The following is an 11,431-nucleotide window of genomic DNA, read 5'->3' as shown; positions in this document are numbered from 1 at the left end:
ATAATCTATATAGAATAATTACATAATTACAATATATATATATATGTAGTAGAAGAGATTCCTAAATTATATGGAAACAAATACAAAAAGAAATCTAAACAATAAATATAGATAATATTCTTAAATTAGATGGAAACAAATACAAAAAAAAATCTAAACAATAAATATAGATAATATTCTTATTAATTTAATGACCTTCTTGATATCTTTCTATAGCATCACCACAATAGAGTCAACTTGCATTTGCTTCCATCATAGCAACTAGCAACTCACATTCCTCACTCTATAAAATACCCTTACTTTTTATTCTCACTTCTTCACTTCTTCACTTCACTAGTAAACGTGATTTTTTCATATTACTCTAATTCTTTTATTCAGCAAACCCGAAAATGGTTTTAGTAGTGTTTAAGTTTGTGGTACTAATCATGTTTACCATGGATCTAAGGATCTCTCAAGCTACATCTCGTATCACTTTGAACGAGCCATCCATTGTTGATTACCACCAGCAATGGATGCTTAAATTTTCTCGAGTTTATGATGATGACTTCGAGAAACAAAGGAGGCTTGAAGTGTTCAGTAAAAACTTAAAATTCATCGAAAACTTCAACAACATGGGAAATCAAAGCTACGAGCTTGGTGTCAATGAGTTCACGGATTGGACCGAAGAGGAGTTCCTTGCCACCCACACCGGTCTTAGGGATGTTAATGTAACTTCACCATCTGAAGTGGTTGATGAGACGATGTCATCTTGGAATTGGAACGTCAGTGATGTCGTCAGCACAAGCAAAGACTGGAGAAAGGAAGGAGCTGTGACACCGGTTAAATCCCAAGGAGGATGTGATAAGCTTGTCGTAATTGTGATTATAATATAAACAGTCACTACACATATAGCTGGTTTCAGTAGTCATTTAATGTGACAATTATACACATTTCACATGCGCAGCTTGATCCCCAAGTTAGGATTATCAATCTAAGTTTAGAGTAATTAATACAAGATTTGTTTTGTAAATTAAGTAACCAATATATATATATATATATATATATATATATATATATATATATATATATATGCATGGGCAGGAGGTTGTTGGGCGTTCTCATCGATTGCAGCGGTGGAAGGTCTGACAAAGATTGCCCAAAGAAACCTTGTATCATTGTCCGAACAACAACTTCTAGATTGCGCCAGAGAGCATAACCAGGGTTGCAAGGGCGGAACAGTAGTCGAAGCTTTTAATTACATAATAAAAAACCGAGGCATTGCGTCAGAAAATGAATACCCTTTCCATGGGAAAGAGGGCCAGTGCCAGACCAAAGCTAGACCCGCCGCAGTAATCAGAGGGTTGAGATACGTTCCAAGCAACAACGAACGTGCGTTACTCCAAGCCGTATCAGGACAGCCTGTCTCAGTGGGCATTGCCGGGACTGGTTTCTTTCATTACAAAGGGGGAGTGTACAATGCGCGCGACTGTGGTATTAGCGTGAATCATGCAGTGACGTTAGTTGGGTACGGCACGAGCCCGGAAGGGATCAAGTACTGGTTGGCTAAGAATTCTTGGGGTAAGACTTGGGGAGAGAATGGTTACATTAGGCTTCGTAGAGATGTTGAGTGGCCTCAAGGCATGTGTGGTTTAGCTCAGTATGCTTCTTATCCTGTTGCATAACTGATTCACTTAATAGAGGATTTATATTGAAGTAATCATATAATATTGTTTAGATGTTGTCTAAATCTACATCGAAACGCGTAGCATGTAACAATCATTTATTTCTCCATATCTATGTACCCTTTGAAAGAAATACCTCTTTTCGCTATGGTGGCTTTAGCGAATTTTAAGAAATCGATTTTATTGTTTGTATTGAATCATATGGTGAAAACAACTTCTAAAACAGGTTATGGAAAAAAACTGTTTGTTCGGAAAATACGATTCCCGATGACAAGTTTGTTGGCATGTCGCGATCTCCAACATTCTGTTAGACTTTATCACTTTAAGATAAATCTGTTTTTGGTGGATTTCTCTTCATTCGATGGGAATGTTATATGCCACAACTCTGTTTTAGATCTTTTTGGCTTAGTTTTAATTCCTTTGTGTGATTTGCTCCGTGTAGTTGTAAGCATGGATCTGTGCACTTCACAAAAATTACAAATTTGAGTTTTTTTTTTCTTTTAACGTTACTTAGTTTTCTTTTTTTTTGGGTCGTCTAATGTTACATTGATAATATTTGGAATGTTGCACTGAGAAATACAACTTTGCCGGCGGAAAAACGATATATCTCCGTAGTCTAAAGCCTAAAACAAGGGAAGCTAGGCCAACAAACACAGATAAGTCCCTAGAGTCAACTAAAACTACAAAAAGGAAGCTTGATAACAAAAACGAAAGAGATCGAAACCAAAAACTAAGAACAAGAGACAAAATAACAATAAAACCCAAAAGATAAAAACTAGTTCTAAACAACCAAATCGATCTATTCTTCTGAAGTTCCTGGGAATGAGATTTACCAATGTTGCCCACGGTCACCACATCGATCAAAAATGTCTCCTCATATCACAATGAGAGAATATCTCTCGAAACCAAGAACCATGACCTCATAATCTGACAAGTAAAGACCCAATTCAGAACCTCATAAAACACTTCCAGATGCGGCATAGACGACTGGTGCGTCAAGGGAGAGCCTAGTTAGCATAAAAGCGAACCGACATCGTTCAGATTCGGAACCACAAAGACAAGGAGTGAGACAAACGAACTCGATGAGTCTCAAATACAAGAACAAGAACGACACTCATCTACAAAAGTGATCATCACCAACAACTTCCACCTAAGAGCAGAAAGATCTAAAGCAGAGACAAGCATAAACTTCACACAACAAGAGCCTCTTCTTAGAAAGGAAACGAACCAAATGGGAGACTAAAGATAAAACATAGCAATTACAGGTGAGCGAAAAGACAAAGGCGAGGTGAAGTTGTCTACAGAGCACACACAAGCCAAATATGGAGCATTAAAACAAGAAAAAGCACAAGAGCGAGGAACTGATCTCGATTATGTGCAGGCGAAAAACGATGGCTTTTTACAGACTACAGTCTCGTCGATCTCAGATCCGGCACCATCTTTCTCACACGAGCCACCAACCAAACAGAACTGAGACGCTCGACCGCTTTCGCAAGAGACCAAAAATCATCAACTAGATAGAAACCCCAATCGAATGCCAAAAAACTTCCCAGAACTTAATACAAAAGCCAAAAAGGAACGATAAGAAACAAAGCAGGGAGACCAGAGCCAGTGCTAAAGGAGCCACCGCACTCCAATCTTAGATCTAAGAAAAAACTTGAGCGGCTTTTAGGTTTAGACGAGAGAGAGGGAAAAAGTCTTGAGAGTGTAAACCTCCAAATGATATCCCTTTTTCTCATACCTAAGGACACGCTCATCAAAGAATGTAATGAAAGTATCTTAAAACAAATTTTATTCTTAATATTGAAAAAAATAAAAATTAAGAAATTCTTAAGAAACTTTTAATATTTCATGGGTCTATTGAAGGTTGTTAAATTTGAGGTTTTTTAAAATATATTTTTTTTGATTGTAAATTATTATGGTATTTTGTTTAAATTTATAAGATTTGTATACTTTTAAAAACTTAAAAATATTGCATTCATTAAAAGTTTAAAATTGCATTCTTGTTTGCCAAAACTGTAATCATATCAAAAGACCACAACTTAAAATAAAGTTCACATGTTCTTCTACAAAGTCAATCACATAAGAGAAAACGTCATTGAGAGCTGAGTTTTTCGTCGGCTGTTTAGATGTTTCTCCTCTCAATTCAACTGTGAATCGCAAAACTGAGAGAGATATGAGACACGGAAGAGGTAAAGAATAAACAAAAAAAACACTTTTTTTTTCAACCAATCAGGTGTCGACACGACCGAGATCCTTAACAATCCTTAGAGTATCTCCATCAAGGTATCTACCCAGTTTCTTATAAGTTTGCTAATAATAAAACAGAATAAATATAATACAAAAGGCTTAATTTTAAGGATCGATTGTTACATTAGATGTTTTAGATGTTTTTAGAAACTTTTGTTTGATTGTGTGTGTCAATTTGTGATTGGTTGGGATTTTTTTTTTTTTATTGTTCTCTCTCGCGTCTTTCTCTTATCTCAACCTCGATTACGATTAATGTCGATGGCCAAAGCTAACAAGAAGAAGAAGAAGCCATGAGAGTTGAAACAATCAAATAACAACAAAGTCAATTCCTGTTCTTTGGTAAGAGATTTTGCGGCGACAGTTTCCTTTGGGTTTCAGATTTCGTGTCCTTGTGATACACGAGGTGTGTCCTTCTCTCTTCTCCTCCTCCTTTGTGTTCGCTATCAGCTCTTATTGTATCAGATGAAATTGGATATAAATTGGATACACGAGTTTTCATTTTCGTTTGCGAAATTTTTTTATTTCTGTCAATATGTTGTCTAAATCCAAATTTTTATGTAATCTCAATTCGTAATGTTTTGTTTAATGATTTAGACTCTGTTGCATGTGGTGTTTGTGTTCCTTCAATGAGCATTGACTAGATTTCTTTAATGCCAATGTGTGTCGGGTTTTCTGTTGTTCTTTTTTAATCCAATGCTTTGAGAGTTTGAGAGTTTGAGGTTACATTTTTCTGTGTCTTTCCATGGATTTGGGGATGAGATCTTTATTACCGCTTTGGAACAGGGATTGAAGTTTCCCCAAAAGATATTGAGAAAACAGTCAAGGAATTTTGTGAAGAGAATAAGAAAACAATATTGGAGCAGCACTATCAAACTAATGGTTAGTAGTTGCTCTACGCCTCACTGTCTAAGGCATTCAGTTTATTTGTGGCATATCTACCGTTGCTCTGATAATCTATATAACTTAACTTTTCACATAACCAGCTTATTCTGTTTCTTGGTTGAATGATGTATGTATGTTATGTAGTGGGTGAGTAGGAGCTTAATCCTTATTCTATGTTCCCTCAGCCTGTTGCGGGGGTTGATTCAGTGATACAATACTATATTAGCTTAATCATTTGTGTATTCAGGAAAAGGATATTAGCTTAAGTGGGGAACATGTTAGGGAGGGATTCGAAGCAGGTGGGGGTTCTCTGTGGTGTGTTTGGGAATTAGGAAGTTGTTGGTGATTCGATCTTAGCAAAGCTCAAATCCATGGCAATCTCAAGGAGAGAGATCCCATTATTTTGTTGCCTAATCAGTCTGATGATATCTCTCATTTAGCTCTTGATATCGGAGGTGCTTATCTCTCTCTCTCTCTCTCTCTCTAATCACAAAAATAAAATAAAAATCTTACCTTTGATTCATTGTAATTGACCATCTTGATTTTTGGAAATTTTGATGTTAATGCTGAATGTAAAGTCGTTTATTTGTAGGATCTTTGATAAAGCTGATGTATTATTCACGGCATGAGGACTACTCGAATGATGATGATAAGCGTAAGAAGACGATCAAGGAGAGATTGGGTATAACCAATGACAACTTGAGAAGCTATCATGTTCTTGGTGGGAGACTTCATTTTGTCAAGTTTAAAACTAACAAAATTAATGAGTGTTTGGATTTTATTCATTCCAAGCAGCTTCATCACTGAGGTATTGGCTTTTTTCCTCTTCTTATGTTACAAACTTCTGGACTGAACGCTAGATTGATGTGCTTACATAATGATTATGCTAAGTTGATGTGTTTTTGTCATTTGATATACCAGAAAACATTTGAGAAGATTATTGTTTTAGGTGAAAACTTTTATATGTCTTGTATATCCTTGTCATGTAATTTGCTGATTTGGATTTGATTAGTTTATGGTTGCTTGCCTCTCTCGTTCCCTTGTCATGTATATCCTTGTCTGGAGTATGAAATTTTCTGTTGGCTCAAGCAATAATGTTTGTATAAAAACGTAGACAGCTCAAGATTACATACCATAAGAAACATGGCACATATCGTGTATGCTTTACTCATCATCCCAGCTCTCTAATTTGCTCTTCTCGATACAATTTGGAGTCTATTGGAGGTGAGTTCGTTCTTTATATTCTTTTTGCTTCAGATTGGTTACTGTCACACAATCTTTCTTAGTCTTTCGGATATTTGCATCTTGAATTTGCATCATTAAATTGACAAGAACTGTTTGGTAAATGTCACACTTACAATTACAAAGAAAAATATTTTTAAGAATCTCAAATTTAAAAACCTTCAATGGACCTATGAAATATTAAAGTTTGTTAAGAAGTTCTTAATTTCACTTTTATTCAAAATTAAGAATAAAATCTGTTTTAAGATACTTTCATTACATTCTTTGATGGAGATACTCTTAAACATCTAAGCTTAGGATCGATCACTAACAAATTTTGGTTGTTTTCATTTTAATTATTTATTTTTAAATCTAAGCAACTCTTAAGATATGGCTAATAACCTTTGATGGAGATGACCTAAGGTTCCTTAGTTTTCATAAAATTAATTTGTGTGATGTGTTTTTTTTTTCATATTTTATGTGTTCTATCTTCTATGTTTTTTTTTTGTTTAAAGGCTTTTAAATTTAAAACTATTGAATGAGAGAAAGAGAAAGAGAGAGAGATACAAAGGCCTTTTATAGGCCCATTTTGGAAAAAGAAAGAGAATTTAGCTTTGTCCCACATCGTTAGGCAGAGGGAAGATGGTGGTGAAGTATCCCTATAAAAGAGAAAGAGCTGTGAAAGGTGAAAATCATGATCCTTCAGGCAAGTTGAAGGGGAAATGAGGAATGGTAAAAACTCGCTTAAATTGCGAGATGAGCGTTCCACCCAAAGCCTGTTACGACTATTGGGCGCTCTCAATTTTTACACAATCTGATCCCTCCCTCTCTTTCCTCTAGTAAGGAATTTTTTAGTTTTTTTTTGGTCTTTATTTCTTTCTGAATCTTAAAGCTTTAAAAAAAATTAATTTGGTTTTAAAAATTTAGTTAAAACTTTTAGGCTGCTTAACATTAGAAATATATTAAAAAAAAAGAATGTAAAATCTTAAGGAATTGAACCCAAAGTATACTTTTATTTTCACTCGTCTCACAGACAAGACTAATTGTGTCACTGGGAATTTCACATCGTCCCATGCCACCACCTAAGAGACAAAAGAGATGAGGAAGTGCCAATATTGCATATAATGATTGTATTAGAAACTTGTGTATACAGGAGATGATGTTTAACGCATGTGTGGATTTGTAAGTCTGTATCAGGTATGATGACTTTCAAGTTAAGCCTTCGATGAGGTTCAAATTAATGGACGCAAGTACCACAGTGGCGCGGAGATAGATTCCATGAACATTGTCTCCCAGTATTGGAGACCTACTTACTACATCTCGACCTGCTTTCTGGCAATGAGCTAGCTTAACCCTGATTGCGACCACCGGAATCTCCAGTCTTTGCTTAATAACAAAATCAAGAATACATAAAAGAGCTAAACGAAGAAAAGAGCTCAGAGAATCATCAAATCATGTTTCTCATTGTATCTTCTGGCAAAAAAAAAAAAAACAAAAAAAAAAGCATATCAAACAAGATTACAGATAGAGTGAGAAGAGAAAGAACGAACACTCAAGCCCGTTTGCCACTGCTAGGGTTGGACTTGGGACAGAGGTTCCAACGTCCCTTGGCACGTCGGCGCTTGATGGTCGCTCTACCGCTAGTGGTCCTCATCCTCCTACGGAAACCATGAGTCCTAGCCAGAGATTTTCTTGATCTGCTTCTCTTTGTTTGACACAGAGCAGCTTTTCCAGCTCTCACCACAAGGCCTCTACGTCTCTGGCCATTCAGTCCACCAGTTTGACCGCTGAGATCAAACGCAATGGACAAACCTGAAAACACATCAACACCATTTTGATAAATGTGACGTTATAGGTTTGGTAGTGTATCAAACTAATAATATTCAATTTTACCAAAGAACTAAAACTATACAAGAGAGGCTTGATTAAATTAAAGGGATCCCTAAACTCTCGACCACTGGCCAGAACCAAGACTCCAGACAAATCCAAAAATGACCCCAATACATTCTCCTAGGCTCCCAACTGAACATAAGGTCTGCAAAGCTACAATCCACTGCTCAACACCAAGACAAGTAACACTGCTCTAAACTTTTACAACAAAGTTATGATCAAGGGAAGAGGACAAGTTCATGTGACACTTAGAAGCAATTTGTGCAAAAAAATTATAATCATTAAACATATATAATCACTGCTTCCAACAGACATGAGCTGGATAGATAAATGAGAAACAAAGAAAGTTAAATAGAACTAGGTTGTTTCGCTGGATCTCAAAGATTTCAACAGAAGAAGGCAAACTCTAGAATGAGATGCAGCAGCTACTGTAATGAGCTAAATGCAAAGATTTTATATACTGAAAAGCAAACAACATTCACTAGCGGCTACAACTACATGAGCTAAACTTAAAAATTTCAGGAATAAAAGAAAAAAAACATAGCTTCCCTAACTTCCTAATCAAAATTCACCATGACAAGTTACACAATTCCCAAATTCAAAACACAAATCTGTAAGAAATAACTTCAAAAGGTAAGCTAGAGCCAAACCCAGCGAGAACCAAAAATCAAAATTGGGTGAGAAAACGTTACATCACCAAAAAGAAGAATACTACTAGGTACACACAAACAATACTTGATACCAATTTGAAGTATATTTTTACCAGAAAATGGCGACGCTAGGGAGAGAGGTGAAGAGAGAAACGAGCAGTGGAGAAGCTGCGAAGAAGCGGAAGAGCTAAGAGCATACTGACCCCGTCTCACTGAACCATTACGCAGAGAGAGCGAAGCTGAAGGAACGCTGATTTTGCCATTGGAAGAATGATTCCATAAACGCGACGAAGCCGAAGCTACAACGGAAGTGGATAAGGAAGCCATTGATGAAGTTCCCCTCTCACTCTTCTTCTTTCTCCTTATCTCCTAAACCCAATTTTTTTTTTTTTTTTTTTTTTTTTTCTCCGGTACCTTTTTTACATAGTGTAGAGACTTTATCTTCTACGGACGCTACCACCGTAAACTACAGCCCATTAGACCATAAAGCCCAATAACTGTTCTCTTTTGTCAGTCAGTTTCAAATGTGATGATGGTCGATGCTATCGATTGAGAATGCGATTACACCGGCCGATAATAAAATCAGGTTAAGTAAAAACCAGGTTTTGAATCGCGGTCTACAAAAGTAATGGAGTAGAAGGATTTTACGCGGTTTTGTGATCAAATTTTGTTTCATGTAAAGGTTCCAAACAAGCACGCTATATAACAGGGAACGAGAACTAGAAGAAAGGATTTATATTTCTACAACTTATCACCAACATTCTCATCAAGGGGCATTTTCTTTTGGGGTTTACACAAGTATGCCATCTATCTTTTGAACATCTTGGACCACATGTAGAGGATAAAGAAGAGGACGAGTGCGAAAAGAACCACGTGCATGATATGGTTGTTGCCGCTACGGATTATGCTCAGGTTCAGTTTCCTTATGTTGTTCTTCACCCCAGCTTGCGCTCTGATCAATGTCATTTGCTGTCATAAAAAAAACATCATTGAGCTTCATGTTTCAGACAACAGCATTCTGTATTAACAAACACTTAAATTCATGTTTTTGCAGTCTCACACAACCAAATCTAGTTTGTTCGTCATTAGTTTCTTTCGGATGTTCTTCAGGTAACAAAAGAAACACTAGAACGAACTAACCATGTTAAAACACCATACTCTTCTTCACAATGATAAGCTAACACCATTTCCTGATGCATTCACCTAATTAGCAGAGATGGAAAATATCTATTCCTACCCACAAGCCACAAGAGTTCAGACCAGATTCCGCAATCCGCATATATAAGTCTGAACTTAATCTAAACTCTACATTTATCAAGTTTTATTGGTTTGTAAGCCAATGTGGAATTTATCTAGCAGACGTTTTATTGATACTGTAGTTTCCCAAATAATGAGCACAACCATTTGAAACAAGTAAAAGGAGACACATATTCGGATATTCTATATAATCAGTGACTCGCCTACAAGGTAAAAGCATAAATGCATGTTGCTGTTCGAATATGTTTATGACAAAAACATCAAAGTAAAGAACCTCAGCAACACATACCAGTTCATCTAAGAAGTCCCTCTGAAACTTAGCTTCTGAACCAATTTCTTGAGCAATCTGCATCAAAATAAAGGATCAATGAAATAACCAAAATCACAAGGGATAAGTTATGTGCAAAATGTAAGGTAAACACACAAGGAATTGTTGAGAATGTCGAAATAGCTCTTCAACAAGTATGCCATAAAATAGTACGCAAGGACATTTTTCATAAAAGACATCAAATAAGTGGAGTTTCATTGGTAAGTCATCTAATTAATCACAGACTCACTGATGGGTAAAAAAATATACATCATCGTAGTGCCCTGAACCAAAAAAAAAAACATATACAAAAAGAATAACCAAAGTTGCAGCCACTTTCAAGACCAGAAAAAGCGGTAACAGAAACAGAGCCATAGAGTCGTTTGCTATTACTTAAGCACAGACTTTCACCTCATCCCTAATCAACTGGCCATAACAATAATAACTAAACTGAAGACAAATCTGCCCAATATGATCAACTAAAATGCCTAAAGAGAAGCCAAAAAACTGCAGAACCATAAGCACACAATAAAAAAATGGGGATAATGAGGGTTTCTCTAACGTTTTTCAATTGCCTGACTTGGCCATGGAGACCAAGGATCTCATCATCAAGGTCAGAGTGCATAGGATCAATCCTCAGCTGGATTTCCTCTGAACCTGCAGCACTCCTAGTACTAAGCCCTTCTCTGCATACCAAAAAAAAACCTAGTTAGTATATAGCATATACAAATCTAGAGACCTTAAAAATCCCTAGCTTTTCACTCATCCAGATGATCCGAGTTGTAATATATAAAATCAGAATCGATTTCAAAAAGAGGAAACTGAGAAAATAGAACAATACCTGGATCTATAAGGATCAGCGCCGCCGTATAAGGAACCACCCGCACCGCCTCTGTGAGGATTTGACGCCATCGACGCGATTTCTAAGAGGGAATTTTTTCAAAAAAAAAACCTAAATTCGGAATCTGCAGAGGGTTTGAAGAATCGAGATGGTGTTCTCTCAGAAGAATCGAGATCGAGAAATCGCAAATCGAAAGAAGAGAACAAAATAAGAGGGAGATTTCGAGAAACGAAAAGTGTAAATCCGACGATCGATGAAACGAAGCTGGCGGGGGATGATGGTTTTGTTTGTTTCTCTTCGGTTCAATGATAAAAGGACCGTCAGTACACACGTGGCGTTGTCATATTGGTCATTCTTCGTCATATTTTTTTAAGTTTATAACAATGTCAGTTTTGTTGTAATTCTCTGTTTACTAACGTAATTTCGCTTATGGACTTTTAAAATTAAATTGGGCTTTGAAAATTAAATGGGC

General features: G+C 36.4%; 3 protein-coding genes, 1 long non-coding RNA gene and 1 other non-coding gene across 6 annotated transcripts; 3 read left to right on the top strand and 2 right to left on the bottom strand.

Moving 5' to 3' along the window:
• Nucleotides 1-242: 242 nt before the first annotated feature.
• On the top strand, nucleotides 243-1,661 carry LOC104776944 (senescence-specific cysteine protease SAG39-like). The gene is made up of 2 exons (XM_087495565.1): nucleotides 243-839; nucleotides 1,080-1,661. The coding sequence occupies exons 1-2, from the start codon at nucleotides 390-392 to the stop codon at nucleotides 1,659-1,661; spliced, it is 1,032 nt and encodes a 343-aa protein (XP_087351691.1). The 5' UTR covers nucleotides 243-389.
• Nucleotides 1,662-3,743: 2,082 nt separating this feature from the next.
• On the top strand, nucleotides 3,744-6,838 carry LOC104776942 (uncharacterized). Of its 2 annotated transcripts, XR_766192.3 has the most exons (5): nucleotides 3,744-3,947; nucleotides 4,180-4,314; nucleotides 4,695-4,790; nucleotides 5,041-5,248; nucleotides 5,386-6,838. It is a non-coding gene; the product is annotated as an uncharacterized LOC104776942 (long non-coding RNA). The 2 variants fall into 2 exon arrangements; XR_766191.3 differs by lacking the exon at nucleotides 3,744-3,947 and having other exon boundaries at nucleotides 3,997-4,314.
• On the top strand, nucleotides 6,732-6,836 carry LOC147946833 (small nucleolar RNA Z279/snoR105/snoR108). Its single transcript, XR_015595702.1, has one exon. It is a non-coding gene; the product is annotated as a small nucleolar RNA Z279/snoR105/snoR108 (small nucleolar RNA).
• A 534-nt stretch (nucleotides 6,839-7,372) lies between the features above and the next one.
• LOC104776941 (large ribosomal subunit protein bL34c) lies at nucleotides 7,373-9,076 on the bottom strand. Its single transcript, XM_010501124.3, has 2 exons — nucleotides 8,668-9,076; nucleotides 7,373-7,826 (listed from the first exon to the last, which is right to left on the bottom strand). The coding sequence occupies exons 1-2, from the start codon at nucleotides 8,879-8,881 to the stop codon at nucleotides 7,567-7,569; spliced, it is 474 nt and encodes a 157-aa protein (XP_010499426.1). The 5' UTR covers nucleotides 8,882-9,076; the 3' UTR covers nucleotides 7,373-7,566.
• Nucleotides 9,077-9,206: 130 nt separating this feature from the next.
• Nucleotides 9,207-11,341, bottom strand: LOC104776940 (bet1-like protein At4g14600). The gene is made up of 4 exons (XM_010501123.3): nucleotides 10,960-11,341; nucleotides 10,681-10,804; nucleotides 10,101-10,157; nucleotides 9,207-9,523 (listed from the first exon to the last, which is right to left on the bottom strand). The coding sequence occupies exons 1-4, from the start codon at nucleotides 11,028-11,030 to the stop codon at nucleotides 9,362-9,364; spliced, it is 414 nt and encodes a 137-aa protein (XP_010499425.1). The 5' UTR covers nucleotides 11,031-11,341; the 3' UTR covers nucleotides 9,207-9,361.
• Nucleotides 11,342-11,431: the final 90 nt, after the last annotated feature.

This window comes from Camelina sativa, chromosome 3 (assembly GCF_030686135.1).
Source record: "Camelina sativa cultivar CO46 ecotype springtype chromosome 3, ASM3068613v1".
Lineage (NCBI taxonomy): Eukaryota > Viridiplantae > Streptophyta > Magnoliopsida > Brassicales > Brassicaceae > Camelina > Camelina sativa.
Note: the sequence above shows the minus strand (reverse complement) of the source record. Positions and strands in the feature narration are given on the sequence as shown.

Bases quoted from the DNA above. Each gene is read 5' to 3' on its own strand.
- LOC104776940 (XM_010501123.3), bottom strand. From the start codon at position 11,030: ATGGCGTCAAATCCTCACAGAGGCGGTGCGGGTGGTTCCTTATACGGC. The intron at 10,158-10,680 runs GTTAGAGAAACC...ATTTTGATGCAG, and splicing joins AAGTCAGGCAATTGAAAAAC to ATTGCTCAAGAAATTGGTTC. The intron at 9,524-10,100 runs GTATGTGTTGCT...TTTTTATGACAG, and splicing joins GGGACTTCTTAGATGAACTG to CAAATGACATTGATCAGAGC.
- LOC104776944 (XM_087495565.1), top strand. From the start codon at position 390: ATGGTTTTAGTAGTGTTTAAGTTTGTGGTACTAATCATGTTTACCATG. The intron at 840-1,079 runs GATAAGCTTGTC...TATGCATGGGCA, and splicing joins TTAAATCCCAAGGAGGATGT to GGAGGTTGTTGGGCGTTCTC.
- LOC104776941 (XM_010501124.3), bottom strand. From the start codon at position 8,881: ATGGCTTCCTTATCCACTTCCGTTGTAGCTTCGGCTTCGTCGCGTTTA. The intron at 7,827-8,667 runs GTAAAAATATAC...ATGTGTTTTCAG, and splicing joins CCTAGCGTCGCCATTTTCTG to GTTTGTCCATTGCGTTTGAT.